The following is a 13650-nucleotide window of genomic DNA, read 5'->3' on the forward strand; positions in this document are numbered from 1 at the left end:
TTGGAAAATCACAAACAAGCTTAAAATAAAACAGAATGCACAGGCTCACAGCTCCCTGCACGCTGCAGCTGGAAAAAATAAGCACCAACTTAAGGACCTTTCAGTGCTTCCTTTGGGATACACAAAGTCATGAACACGATACTATAAATTAATAATTTAGATCCCAGCCCTGCAATGAGAGCCATCTGGCCAGATGCCTCTACCCTGACCAGAGCCCCTTGGAGTTAACAGCACACCACGCAGAAAGATCTGTCCACGTGCAGCTCTTAATGGACTGAGCCTTCGGTCCCTGCCCTGGAACAAGCAGAAATGGAACAAAAAGGACCCTCAGCACTTGGATTCCTAATTTAGTGTCCTCTGAAATTAAGAGAACAAATTAAACCTACAGCGGCTTTGTAAGTGTAGGCATATGTTTACTGAGCCCTTTGGTTCCAGAGTGTTACACCAACACTAATTAATCTCGGCACTCCTGTTAATTGGCGGCCCCAGCCCCTCTCTGAGCACTGAGGCTGGGAGTGGGGCTCTACTGAGGCAGGGAGGGGGTCCCCTGGCAGGAATGGGGATGGGGCAGGGATGGGAACGGTGCAAGGGGATGGGGCTGCAACAGGGAGGGGAGTGCAGGATCCTCAAAGCTCTCGGAGAGCTGGAAATCCGAGTGTGGTGAGGGCAAACCAGGCCTCTGCAGCCCCAGCCCCTGGGCACTGCTGGGTGCCCGGGTGGGCTCCGAGCTCACGCTGCCCCTCGCACCCCTCCTGCCCCAAATCTTTGCTTCAAGCAGGGGAAAAACGCCCGGAATTCAAGATGTTTGCTTACGGCTGTACCTCATCCACAGTGGCGGGGTTGAAATGCTGAGACAATTCATTATGCACATAGAAATTAATTCTCGTTTCCACCCTGTGGGGCCCTTCATTTACACTTCAGTTGTTGGAGCTGTTGCATGAGATGTATTTTCGTTTGCTTCTGTCTGAAATTAACGTGGATAGCCAATTGCATTTTCATAATAAATGTTTTTACTTCCTAGCTACTATTAGATCCCTCTCAAGCAGGAGAGATGAAAGCAAGTCACCTCTGTGTTTCAAGCAACAAAGGGGCTACAGAAAATATCACAGCATGGGAATGGTTAACCGGCCCACCCACAGCACCGGGGAGATAAATCAGGGGTAAATCCTGATCTCTGCACAGCAAATAAGCTCATGCAGCACCTCTGCTAAGGACCAGGTTTCCCATTCGGACCCGCAGTGTAACCGTGCCCAGCCTGCTACCTGATGCAGGTCCCATGGCTCCAGGACAGAGCCCTCTCACCCCTGTGGTCCTGCCCAGGATGGAGGTTGAGGGCAGAGATCACCCCGTGTGTGGTGGCAGCACGAGAGGGAGCAGGATGGGGCTCCGGAGACCCCACAAGAGCCTCTGCGAGGGGAACGTGCAGCCAGGCACGGCCACGCGTGATGCCCGCTGCATCTCCCAGGGAGGAGACAACGGGGAAGGAGTTGGAAGCTATCAGCAGGAGGAGAACAAAAACGCTCTTACACTCGTCTTGCTCGCCATGCTCATCTAATTACGTTATTTAACAGGATACCCTCTCATTGATTTTAATTACTCATATAATTTGGGACGTTATTCACAGCACATCCCTGCAGGGCGCATGAGCCTTGGCTGGGAACAATGTGCTCAACTCTTCCTCCGACATGAAAGCAGAAGCTGGGGAGGCCGAGCACAGCACGGGGCAGAGGCTGCCCTCCATGGGAGGCGAGGGCTCGGTGTTGCTCCTGTCCAGGACACACCAGCGAGGCTGGGATCGTGCTGAGATCGGACGTTATCCCCCGCGTGTCTCGATGCGGCTCCACTTCTGGGCATCTCCGCGCTCGCACGCTGCCAGCTGTCCCTGCAGCCCCAGTGGGGTTTGGGGGATTCCTCGCCTGTACCCGGGGCTGGGGTCGTGCAGCCCAGCTGCTGCCTGCGGGGTGCTGAGCGCAGCCCCTCGCCTCCCCCGCCCCTCGCCGAGCAGCTGCGCATTAATTGTCCCTTTGATATCGGCCAAGGACGACGCTCGTGCCTTGCCGGCGGGGAGCTCGCCCCTGCCTGCACCCCCCGGGCTCCCGCTCCGAGTGCTCCGCAGCAAGCGGCCGCTGCCGAGCCCCGAGGGCCATTAATCAGAGCCCCCGGCTGTTATCAGAGCCCCTGACCGTTAATCAGAGCCCCCAGCCCCACGAGAAATGCTTCCCACCGCCCGCCCTCCATCATTTTGGTTTTTGGAAGGTGATTGTACACAGTTTAGCGAAATCGGGCTGTGCATCCCCCAGCATACACTTGTCTGGTTTCTTCACCCGCTTTTGTAAGTTCGTGATTTAATTAGGATGCGAACAATCCCAGAGGAATGTTTAATTAATATTATAAAGCAACAATGGGATGATTAAGCAAGTCTGGGCAGCTGCTATTTATGCACAGGGCATGTGGCACTTGTTGGGGGCGAGCGTGTCAAGGAAAAATCATTCCACAGACCTCTCTGTGCAATTTTATTTCTTGTTTTAATTGTTTGGTTCAGTCCTTTTCTCCTTTTTGTGTTTGCTCAGGCAGAGCGAGAGGAACAGAGATTTAGCTCAGAGTCTCTTGTTCAGCTTAATTATAGAGTGAAAGCTCTCAAATGAGGAACCGCTCTCCCACCCCTTCTCCTCCTTCTCCAGCCGTGAGGTCTCCAGAAACAACCCAGCAGCCGCTTTGGGCAACGAATGCCCTAAAAGTGGTCCAGGAATAGCATCCAGGAGGTGGGGGCATGGCCGGGGCGTGCCATGGGCATGGCTCTGTGCTGTGCTGGAGTGCCGGGAGCAGGCAGCACCACATCCCTTGCTGCTTGGCCCCGTGCAACTAAATGCACTCCTCAAATGGTTAAGTGAAGCTCTCTTTGCGTGATGCCTTCATGGCATTTTAGGCCACTTGCTCTTGAGAAGATTTTTCTTGCTTCTCAGAAGCCTGCTAGCAACCTGAAGTAATTGCATTTGCCTTGGGTTGAATTCCTTTTGCAGCTTCTAAAAATAAACCCTTGATTTCTTCTATTTTCCACAGAGCAGCCTGCACTGAAAGCAGCAACCAAACGGAGTGAAAAAAAAAATATTAAAGGGAGCGGGAAATCCAACAGACGCGGAGCGAGAAAGCAGCAGCAGATCCCGAATCCTATTAGGAACGTGCCACTCAGCACAACAGCAGCATGCCAATTAGCATTTTCCGGGGGAGAACACACGGGCAGCCACAGATGGGTGCCTGATGCTGAGCGGGGAGTTTGGGGTGGTGCAGGGCTGTGACAGGGGCTGTGGGCACGGGGCTGTGCCCAGAGGCTCCAGGAGGGCAGCGGAGGGGCCGGGAGGAGCCCCCGGGAGCTTTTCCCTGCTGCCCATGGGCAGCGGCTCCGCTGCCAGCTGCCCTGACTCATCCCTGCGTGCCTCAGGCGCTGCCTCGCGCTTATTCAATTATTGCTCCAGTCCTGCCCCCGCGCCGGGAAGCTAATCTCATGCCGAATGCTTCTCGGTCAAGCCCTAAATGCGATTGTTTCAGAGGGAGAGGGCCAAAGCCGCCTGTGATCTGCTCACCAGACAATGGCAACGCGTTGGGCACAGAACAAAGGGCGGCGCCCTGTGCCTGGTCCCACAACAGCCGAGAGCTGCAGAGGGACAGTCCACACCGTGCCCGTCCTTTCCAGGGCTGCAAACTCATGGCCGGGAGCTGCCAGGCTCGCTTGTCCTCGCCGTGCATCAGGGCCTTAATGGCTTTTTATGTCAGCCCCAAATCGATGCATTTAGAGCAGAAAACTTCACTCCGAGGCCAGTCAAACATGTATTATCGTTTGCTCAATTACAGCGTCTGATACCCTGACAGGACAAATAAATATCTCCCCGCGTTAGAGTCCTGCAGAAGAGGGATGCTGTCTGTTGTTCCCATTGACATTCATGGACGTTTCTAATGGGACTTCAGAAAGCAAGAGGCTTCTGTTCGCCTTTTAATCTCTTTATTTCTGCAGATTTCTGGTTCTTTGGCACTAGACAATACAGAGGGTCAGCTGAGCAAGGTGCACGTTACTGGAGAGAAACCTGTGGGCATGCACGTGCTGCCTTCCCCGTGCTGAAGGAGGATGCTCCCGCTCCGTCTGTTTGCAGTGCACTCAGGGCTGACTGCATCTCAGATTTAGCTGTCGCTTTGTCAAAGCCCAGCCTTTGCCCTTTGCTCCACATATCCGTGATTATGCCGTGTCTTTTACCGTTCCTGCAGATTAACTGTGACTGGTATGCGAGATGGCCAATATCAGGTCTCCCTCGTTTCCAACATCATTTATCATAAAGGATTATCCCACAGGGGCTCCTGTGCAGTCATATTTAATAACGTACAGTGCTTCCAACCAAATGACTTCTGCTGTGAATTTAAGCCACACTGACACGGCAGCTTGACACTGCTTATTTCCAAAGCTAAATGAAAACCTGCAGTAGGGTACTGGGTATCTGCGGCCCTGAAAATGTTACATCCACACGCTGGCCGTGGGGAAGGTGGAGTGAAGGCACAGCCCAGCTGAAGTTAATTTGTCTGATGATTTGTAACAACCCGGGTAGCAAAGGGCAGCAGAGCCACAGCGCTGCTTGCTTTCACTCAGCTGCACCACCATTCACTCCAAATGGGATACAAGAAGCCTGATTTATACGTAAAACACTTGGGGAGAGAAGTAAAATTACTGTCAGCTTCACTCTGCTGAGAGGAGCTCGGATCCAGGCACCTATTGCTCTCTGTGTGGCCATCCTGAATGACACCCAGGGCTTTTCAGGTTCCTGGGCTGCAAAGCAGGGAGAGCACCACGGAAATGAATCCAGGAGGCTCCTTTGGCACCCTGCAAGCAGTGCTGGGCCCTGGCAGCACCGGGTGCCCATCCCCTGCTGCGCTGCTCCCCAAGCCTGCTCCTTGGCACAGGAACATTGGAAACGCTTCCCAGTGCCTCCTCCTCCTCCCTTTCTGCGCCAGGGCTCAGCTCAAGGCAGTGCTTTGATGGGGAGCGGGTGGGAGGCTGCCCAGGGCTGCCCACCCGGCCCCATAATGCTCGCAGTGTGCTGGGCCGCAGAGCCACGCTCGGCCCCGTGAATTTGTCCTTTGTGGCTCAGCCTCCAGCCGCAGCCCCGCGAGCAGCTGCCGGCTGCGGCCCTGCTGCCGCCCTGCTCCCCCCGCAGCACAACGGGCTCCTTATTCCCTTCCTCCCCCCCCCGCCATCGGGGCTTTTGGCCTTACACATCCCTAGCACACAAAGAAAATGCCGCCAGTGTGCGAATTCAGCATCAAGCCAGGGGCTGGCAGGGCCAAGGCAGCGGGACGGACATCTCGGGCTCACGCACCTTTGACAAATCATTTATTCTTCCTCTACTCTTTCTGAAGCATGGCTAATTAGCCCTGGAACGGCCTCTAATTAAGGCAGCTTCTGATGCTTCCTCCAGGCTCTGCCCCAGGCAGCTCCTGGTCCCGCTCAGCACCACGGGCTCTGGAAGGGGAGCTGGTTTTGCAGGTGATCCTGGTGTGAAACCATCACAAACCGCTGCCTGCTGAATGCCTCCACCAGTAGCTAACATAAACTCAAAGTCTGGGAAACCCCAAAGGCACCAAACCCAGCTGAGCGCTGCTTTTACTGCTGGGCCATCTTCTCTCCTCGGGTCTCAGTGAACGTCCCAGTAACAGGCCTCAGGACCAGTTTGTTTCAGCTTCTCCCAGGTCCGTTGGTGCTCTCCAAGTGGTCCTGGGCTCTTCTGGACAACGTGACACAGGCGGTGGTGCAAGGGCTGCCCCACACATCCCTCAGCTCGCCAGCTGCAACACGGGTGCAGGCCCAGCCCCGAGTTCCTCCTGAAGCAGCTGTGACAGCCCAACACGAGCAGCATGGGAAAACACTGAGAACAGGCAGCGTGTGCCCCAGGAGACCCCGGAGAAGCCCACGTGGGTGTGCGAGACCATCCCAGAGCACGTTTTCCCACGACTTGCCCCTGAGCGTGCACAAATCCCCGTGAGATCGCCCAGCTGCTTCCCCAGCTGTTTGAGGATGCTGACCCGAGCACCAAGGCCACGCGAGGTGGAGGAAGCCGCCGGCTGCAGCGCCCCGTGAAGCCTCGCAGGGACGTCACCGGGATGAGAAGGACCAAACTTCCTTTAGCGTCCCCTGAGAAATGTGGCTGTGAAGAGGCCCAGCAGCCCAGGGCTCCTGGCAATTTTGTGCTGCAGCTTTGTGATGTTGCATGAGGGCCTCCAAAGCAGCTCCTCTCCCTCATCCCGCACAGGGGCTGCAGAAAGCTCTCTTGGTAATTTGGGGGTCTCTCCATGGCACGGGACGAGCGGCTGCACGGCAGCTGAAAGCCTTCGCCCTGCTCCGGGGTCCCAGGGCAGATAAAACAAACTCCTGGCTCTTTGCTGAAGGGCAACCGGCCCATAGCAGAAATGAATTTTGCTTCTTCGGTGTCCAGCCCTGGCAAAACAGATAAAACACTCGTTAGTTTGGGTGACTTTTGCAAAGGCCAGCCCTGAAGCTCACGCTCACGAGGTGTCTCACACCGCTGCTGGGTGTGCTCCCCAGCAGCAGGCACGTCCGTGCAGCTCAGGGGCTGGGAGCAGAGCACGGCAGCAGCACAGATCCCTGCAGGCTCCACGACCCAGCATCGCCTGCCCAGCTCCTTCCTCAGCCCTGCCTTCGGATCCAGCTCAAACCCGGCCATTTCAGCTCCCCAGCACACGGGGCTCACGGCACCAGGGAGCTGCCCTCGGGTCCTACCGCCTTGAGGCGGGGAACGAGTTTCAGAGCAACCTTTGGAAACACAGAAATGAGGAAGACAAACACAGGCCGGAGGGATGACAGCACGGCCATTGGGACAGCCGGCAGCAGTGAACGTCTCTGGGGGAGTTTGTGCGAGGCTCAGCTCCAAGCAAAGGCACTGGATAAGGCCAGGGCTCGGGGCCTGTTAACGCGCTGCCTCCCTCGGGTGGTGCCAAAACCAGAAAGGCGCAAGGCCCCTTGCAGATTTTAATTTTTGACTTTCTTCAGGGTTCTCCTGGCCAAGGCCTCGGAGCCCCCCCCTCCCCGGCGGCTGCAGCCGGGCACGGGCCGAGGCCGCCCCCTGGTGGGCACCGAGCGGAGCCGAGACCCCGGGACCGAGAAAAGGAGCAAAAAGGAGCAAAAAGGGCGAGGGGAACAGCCCGAGGAGGAGGCACAGCCCCCAGGGGAACACAGCCCTGCCCTTGCAGCCTGGGCTGCTCCAGGTTTTACAACCAAAGCACCTGGCATTTACAGAAGGTGAACCAATTTCTCGCGCTGTCTCTAGAACATCAAGGTTTCCATTTTTCATAGAAGAGACATCTAGCAATCACGAAGTACATTAAAATTACTTTATTACTAAAATATTTTTACATTTAGTAAAGATAACCAACCTGCAAATACCATGCTTCTGCTCCTCCTGAAAAAGGAAGCGCAGCGGTAGGTTGAAGACAATCAGCTACGTAACTAAGTTTGTCCTAGCAACTTGTAAGGATGCAGATGTTTTCACATTATTGTCATCCGAATATTCTCATCCAGTCTTGTTTGGGCTGCATTTAGAAACTGGGATCTCTGTATAATTCAACAGCTGCATCAGTAACAGTTTTAGAAAAAACACATTTATAGAAATTTGTCACCCCTGGTTTCCAATAAAACTATACAACTCCAGGAACAAATGTTCACCAGCTATTACATCTTGATTTCCCATTTAAACAATCAGGACAGAGTCCGTCCCGAGTTTTCTCCACTGTGAAGATACATTTCTCTTCTCACTTACTCAGAAGTGAAGCGGGAGCAAATCCTCCAACACTGAGGGAATTTCAGCAGCATCAAACTGAAGATGTGATTTGGGTCCAACGGGCCCCAAAGGCAGTTCTTTTACTTGCATATGCACAGGAGGATCGAGGCTGAGCACCCAGCGGTCTCTTCATACCCTGCTCTTTTAAACTTGATGAAACCAACAGGTATTTAAAAACAAACCGAACAAGTCAAAATGGAAAAAAGAAAAACAAACAACCCTTCATCTGACTGCAGATCAGGTAACGTTAGCCAGATTTTACCTAAAAATGCAAAGCAGCTGTTTGCTTTGTTGAAATTGTGTTTAGTCAGAACCGACACACAACTCCCCAGTTTCGTCTCGAGATGCTGACCGTATGTAACATCCCCGTGGGCTCCTGCCCGGCAGGACGACGCTGCTAAAGGAAGGATTCTACTGGTGAAGTACACAGCTGTGTGAAACTGAAGACGACAGTGAAGTCAGACCTTGATACAGTATTAAACCAAATTTGTACATATAAAAATAATTGTACAGAGGAAATATTTTCAGCAGAATACAATCTTTAAATATTCAAAAGAACATACAAAGCTAATTAAAAGTAGCCTTCTGTACTTTAGTGTGTAATATGATTAAGTACATCCAACAAGGAGGGTGTGTGAAGACATCGCATTGGCCTAACAACATACTGTTGGGATCTGTTGCAACAATGATCTACCAGAATGGAAAAAGAGTTCACAAAATGTTGATAAAAACCAAAGTCTGGAAACCATAACAAAAACACAGAAACAAAATGAAAATGTACTAAAATTTAATCATTCATAAAAGCTGTAATTTAATCTGTGACAGTAAAACACAAGAAGCAATATTAGAGTTGGTTTAGTATATTATATATTTTTGCTTTTAAAGCCATAGAAATCAGTTATCCCAGTTTTTTCCTATAAAAGACCCATTTTTCCAAAGCATTATGCACAAACATTTTTAATTAGAATATAATGGCAGAATGAAAATAATGATATTCTGTAACCTTTAAATATAAAATGAAGTCAACGACTCAAAAAGTTATTTGCTGCTGTGAGTTCAAAGGGAAATTTTAGGTAATATATATCTATAGTTATAGATATAATATATAATGGTGGAACATTTTTAGTGCTTGATGGGGAGAAATTATGGTAAAAGGGTCAATATGAAATTTTAATTATAGTAGCAATATCTAACATTTGAAATGCATCCATGCTCCTTTGTATAATCATACACTAGAGTCAATTATATTTATTTTCACATCTGTTAACTGCTATTGCAAAGGAGAAATACTATTGTCTTAAATTTCCAAGAGATATACACAGAGCAATTTGTTTTTCCAGGGACTGTGTGCAAACCATTTTAAGATCTAAATTCTTCTCATGGTATATAAAAACAGGAGAAGCTTCTTCAGATATGTTGCTAATTTCCATAAGGTTTTGACGTCGGGAATGCTGGCACTTTCCATTTAGGCAACAGTTCTTCATTCCTGCAATCTGGAAAAAGTGAAAAACAAGGTGATGGTGGGAACATTTCTCATCCTTCTGAACAGCAACCTCAGACGAAGGCCTGAGTGTTTCCCCACACAACTGCCCGTACACGTCTGTAAAAACACACAGATTTCAGCAGGAAGAGGTTATCTTCCCTCGCTGTTGTGGTTTGCTCCTACTGTCCTTCGAACTCTCAGCTACAGAGAGAGAAAAGCCTTTGGAAAGCAGAGCCATTTCAGAAACGAGTTCTTGTTTTGTCACCAACACAGCAGTAGCAACAGAGAGCTGCCTCCCCATCCCACTGTCCTAACAACAGTGCCTTATGAGGCAGGGAGCCTCTGCTCCAGGCTGCATCTGGCTCAAGTGGGTATTGAATTCAGCAACGACCAAACAGTTTAGGGAAGGGCAATTTCACCTTTAATCTCTCCGAGATGCTGCCCAAGTATAACAAGTTGGAGACCACCCTGAGCCCTGTTCCAGCCGTAACAAGGAGGCAACCGGTTAGGAAGAGATTTACAAACACCAGGGGAGATGTTGAGCCGTATTTCAATCATCTGGAGCAGCTCCGGGGGCACAGGCAGAAGCAGCCAGTGCTACAGGAGCCCCGTCAGCAACTGACTGAACACAAGGGCTCCAGGTGAGCTGCCGGCAGCTGCAGAGCCCTTCAGCACCGCACCGAGGCCAAGCAGGCGCCGCAGCACAGCTCAGCTCAGCTCAACACAGCCCAGCACAACCCAGCTCAGCTCAGCCAGCCTGGCAGACAGCACGTCCCCAGGGCTGGGGGTGCCTGGCTCCAAGAAGCCATCCTGGCTGACGCCACACTAGCTAAATCCAGATATATCGCCCGAGGAACAGGAAAAGCCACTTGAGATACACTCTTCAATTTCTTTTCCTAAAACCATCATTTCCCCATAGGACTGAGCTATTATTTTATGACATTCAGAGCTCAGGATAAGAGACTCGATCAATAAATAAAGCACAAATCATCAGCAGCCAGGTTAACTGCATAGCTGCACTTGTCCTGCTCAATCACAGCCAGGCTAAAGAAACATCTGCCCACAGCGTGCCCTTCAGGTCTGGCAGAAAGGCAGTTAACCGCCGATTCCAGGAATTCATCCTTGAAATTCTTCCTACCTAACCAGAAGTTTGTTTTAAATGCTGCAGGATAAGGGCACTTGTGCTGCTTTGCCAGCTGCCATACCTAAGAGAACAGCTTCTGGTGGGTCACAGCAATGACTGGAGGCTGGCAGCATGGGCACGTATGGAACATCGACAGCCAACACAGCAAATTAACCTGTCTCAACCCAGCCTGCAGGGCTTGCTTGGGCTGCAAATCTGCCCTCTGCATTTCCAGCTGACTCTCTTTGCACAGCCGACACCAGCTGAGGTGATTTGTCTGCTCTCTGATCATTTCCTGCTTCCCAGTGCTGAGCAGGGCCACTTCCCCTGCACACCTCTGTGTCGGCACCGCCACGCAGCACACGTGTGTGCTAAGATGCTGGTATTTCTGTCCAAAACCTGAAGCTACAGAAATGCTGCTTGCTTCCAGGAGTGCGACAGAACAGCTGTAAGCACAGAGTGCCCTGCCAAGATACACAGGAAGGTTATTTATAGCGTATGTCCAACCTTGTTTTCTGTTGTTTTTTTCCCCCCTGGTGGTCAGCTTTTCATTTTTCTGCCGTTGAAATCCATGTCCCACCCAAACCAACTTGCAATTGTCCTTGTATCAGCTAGGGCTGGACAGCAGCTGCGACTACACTGCAAGTCACCCGAACGCCACTGAACTTCAGTAGAGAATAAAAAGGAAGCAAAACTGACCCAGGATGGCTCCAGCCATGGTGTCACAAGACAGAGGGAGAACTTGTAAGAGCAAGAAGGCAACACCTCACCCATCTCCATCAGTTCCTGCTCTACCTGGTGCATTCATCAACGCAAGCAAAAGGAGAAAGGGAGCAAGGCAGGTATTTCTCTGCTAAGTCAGTCAGTGGAACTGGTTTTCAAAGTCCCACAGATGCAGCAGACAGGGAAGGAATTACACATTTTGGAGCAGCCCAGGGTCAGACTACCTGGGCTGCAGGTGCAGACACCTCTTACCTGGCTCAGAGCTGCTGCACGATGGGAGCCTAAAGCAGCAGACATGATTTCTTTTTAGGCTTCTTCTTTTCCACTGGTGTTTTCCTATTTATCTGTCTGACCAGGTCATAAAAGATCTGAAAATCAAGAACGCAAACTGAGTATCAAAACAATAAAACGTTGTACGTGTCAATAATTAGGCACATTGGCAAAATGGCAGATACTCTTTCCAGGTGGCCGCAGTCCTACAAATTCCATCAATCTGCCTGCATTTACCTAAATGTGTTTCTCAAGCAGCTGCTTCAGAAACAAGGGAGCACAGAGCTCACATCAGCATGCAGAATACAGGGGAGCTGTAAGCTCCTGCCCTGCCACATACAGGTTTCCCCCTTCAGGTTACGCATGACCAAAGGCTTCAGAAGGGTAAGGCAATGGAACAGCAAAGAATCCCTTGCTCTGGGCACCCAGAAGAAAACTGGGAAAGGAAAACAACCTTTGGGTTTTGTTTGTAAAAGGACAAGCATAATACCCCAAAGGACCACTTTCTCCCTAGTGCTCCCTGGTGTCTCTGCAGAGCACCGTGTCCTTCCAGGCAGCCCTTCTCCCTGGCTTTCACTTTCACAAGTGGTCTTTGCTCACCCGCTGCATTCATACCCTCCTAGTTCTCCTCTTTGCCATACAGGTCAGAGCTGCTGTTCACTCACTTCTGATCTAATTTGCCTTTGTCCTTGATCTGATCTTTTGAATTTATTAATACAATCAGTGAGGAAAAACAAATTGTCTGCCATGAACTCAGACTTTTCCAGAAGAGGATGACTACAGGGGCCTCTTTCAGCTTCAGAAATTTCTTGTGAACGCTTTTGCTGTGAGTTGTTTTCCCAGTAATAAACCATTTATAGCAAAATGAGCTTTGCAAAAATGCTTGGAGCTGGGTCATGGTACTGAGCAGAAATATTTAGAGCTCCAGAAAGCTCCACCCTTCTCCTTGTTTACTTTTTTCCTTCCCAGAGTGGCTGATTGCTCACAAACTCTTGTTGATTCAAAGGAAATTCAGCAGACAAAGAAATAGGTTATAACAAATTTCAGCTACTGGAAATCTAAGATTTTCTGGTTATTACATATGTGACAGCACTCGTGCCCAGTTATATAGCTCCAAACAAAATGAACATACAGTGCCTTTTATCAAGCTCTGATGTAAAATATTTTAACAGCATCTGATAGTTGCTCCTCCCCTAAGCTTATTGCTGCAGCTTTCTGTCAGCCCCAGGCAAAAGCAGCAGTTTGGACTCTTCAACAGACACAACCAAGATCTTAAAAAGTGTGCAGACGACATACAAAAAAAAGGTTTCTGCAGGAGAAACCAATACTCCTTCTTTGCTGCTGATGCAAACTACCTTTCTATATTTAAGCCTTTATAAACAAGAGCCAAGGTAATTCCAAAGTGATTAAGATGTGCTGAAGGAGCCTGAATCTGTGAAGGCCCCAACCACCTCTCTCTGGCAGATGAGGTTCTTGACTGCTTTGGGTAGACCCCTCATTCCTCCCTGCTTCCTAGGGCTAAGGTAGGGGGAAAAAAGAAAAAAAAAAAAAGAAAAATCTGAAGTTCTGTCATTTAAGTGTTCGTATTGACAGTGACTATGGAAGGGAAGTCTGCAGCAAGGTTTCAGGAACGCCACTATCCCTAGAAGTCAGTGCACGAACATCACACAGGTCACCAGGAAGAAACCTGAAGCACTGCTACTGAGGTCGACTCATACCTGTATTAAAAACATCCTATCTGTAGGAAAGGTTTAACTTTCAGCAAATGCAAGCAGAAATTTACCAGCCTTTAGCCTAGACTTTAACAAAGTTAGGAACTGCAAATGTAGCTTTACAAAAACAAAACCGAAGAGTAATGTAAACTCCTCCTCACTCCATGAGCCAGCAGAACAAATAACCAAGCACAGTGAGTGGCTTGATTCATCGTGTTCCTTCTTGATTTCCTTAGTTTTTATGCTTTTTATAACCGGACAATGTGAACTAGCAGAAACACACAAAACTAAGATCACAATAAAAACAGAAACTAATCTTCCAGATACTCATTTTCCTGGATATGATCAAGCCTGACTGCAGGTGTGTATTTGTCCCAGCCCAGTTCTTTGGAGAACTTTAAAGCACCTCTGGCTACTGAGAGGTCAGTCTCTGTGGAAATACAAATAAAGCAGGACTTGGTATACTCCACGGTACCTGTTTGATGACTGAGCCACTCATTTCTT

The 13650-nt window shown here is 50.1% G+C and overlaps 1 protein-coding gene across 2 annotated transcripts in view; it reads right to left on the reverse strand.

Moving 5' to 3' along the window:
• Positions 1-8605: 8605 nt before the first annotated feature.
• Positions 8606-13650, reverse strand: part of RAP1A (RAP1A, member of RAS oncogene family) — a 35579-nt gene continuing 30534 nt past the window's right edge. For both annotated transcript variants that reach the window (XM_027444788.3, XM_072028267.1), the window contains 2 exons: positions 11417-11532; positions 8606-9328 (listed from right to left, as the gene is read on the reverse strand). In XM_027444788.3, the coding sequence (XP_027300589.1) occupies positions 11446-11532 (87 nt within the window). In that variant the 3' untranslated portion in view covers positions 8606-9328; positions 11417-11445. The remainder of the gene's footprint in view (positions 9329-11416; positions 11533-13650) is intronic.

The sequence above is a fragment of the Anas platyrhynchos genome, chromosome 27 (assembly GCF_047663525.1).
Source record: "Anas platyrhynchos isolate ZD024472 breed Pekin duck chromosome 27, IASCAAS_PekinDuck_T2T, whole genome shotgun sequence".
NCBI lineage: Eukaryota > Metazoa > Chordata > Aves > Anseriformes > Anatidae > Anas > Anas platyrhynchos.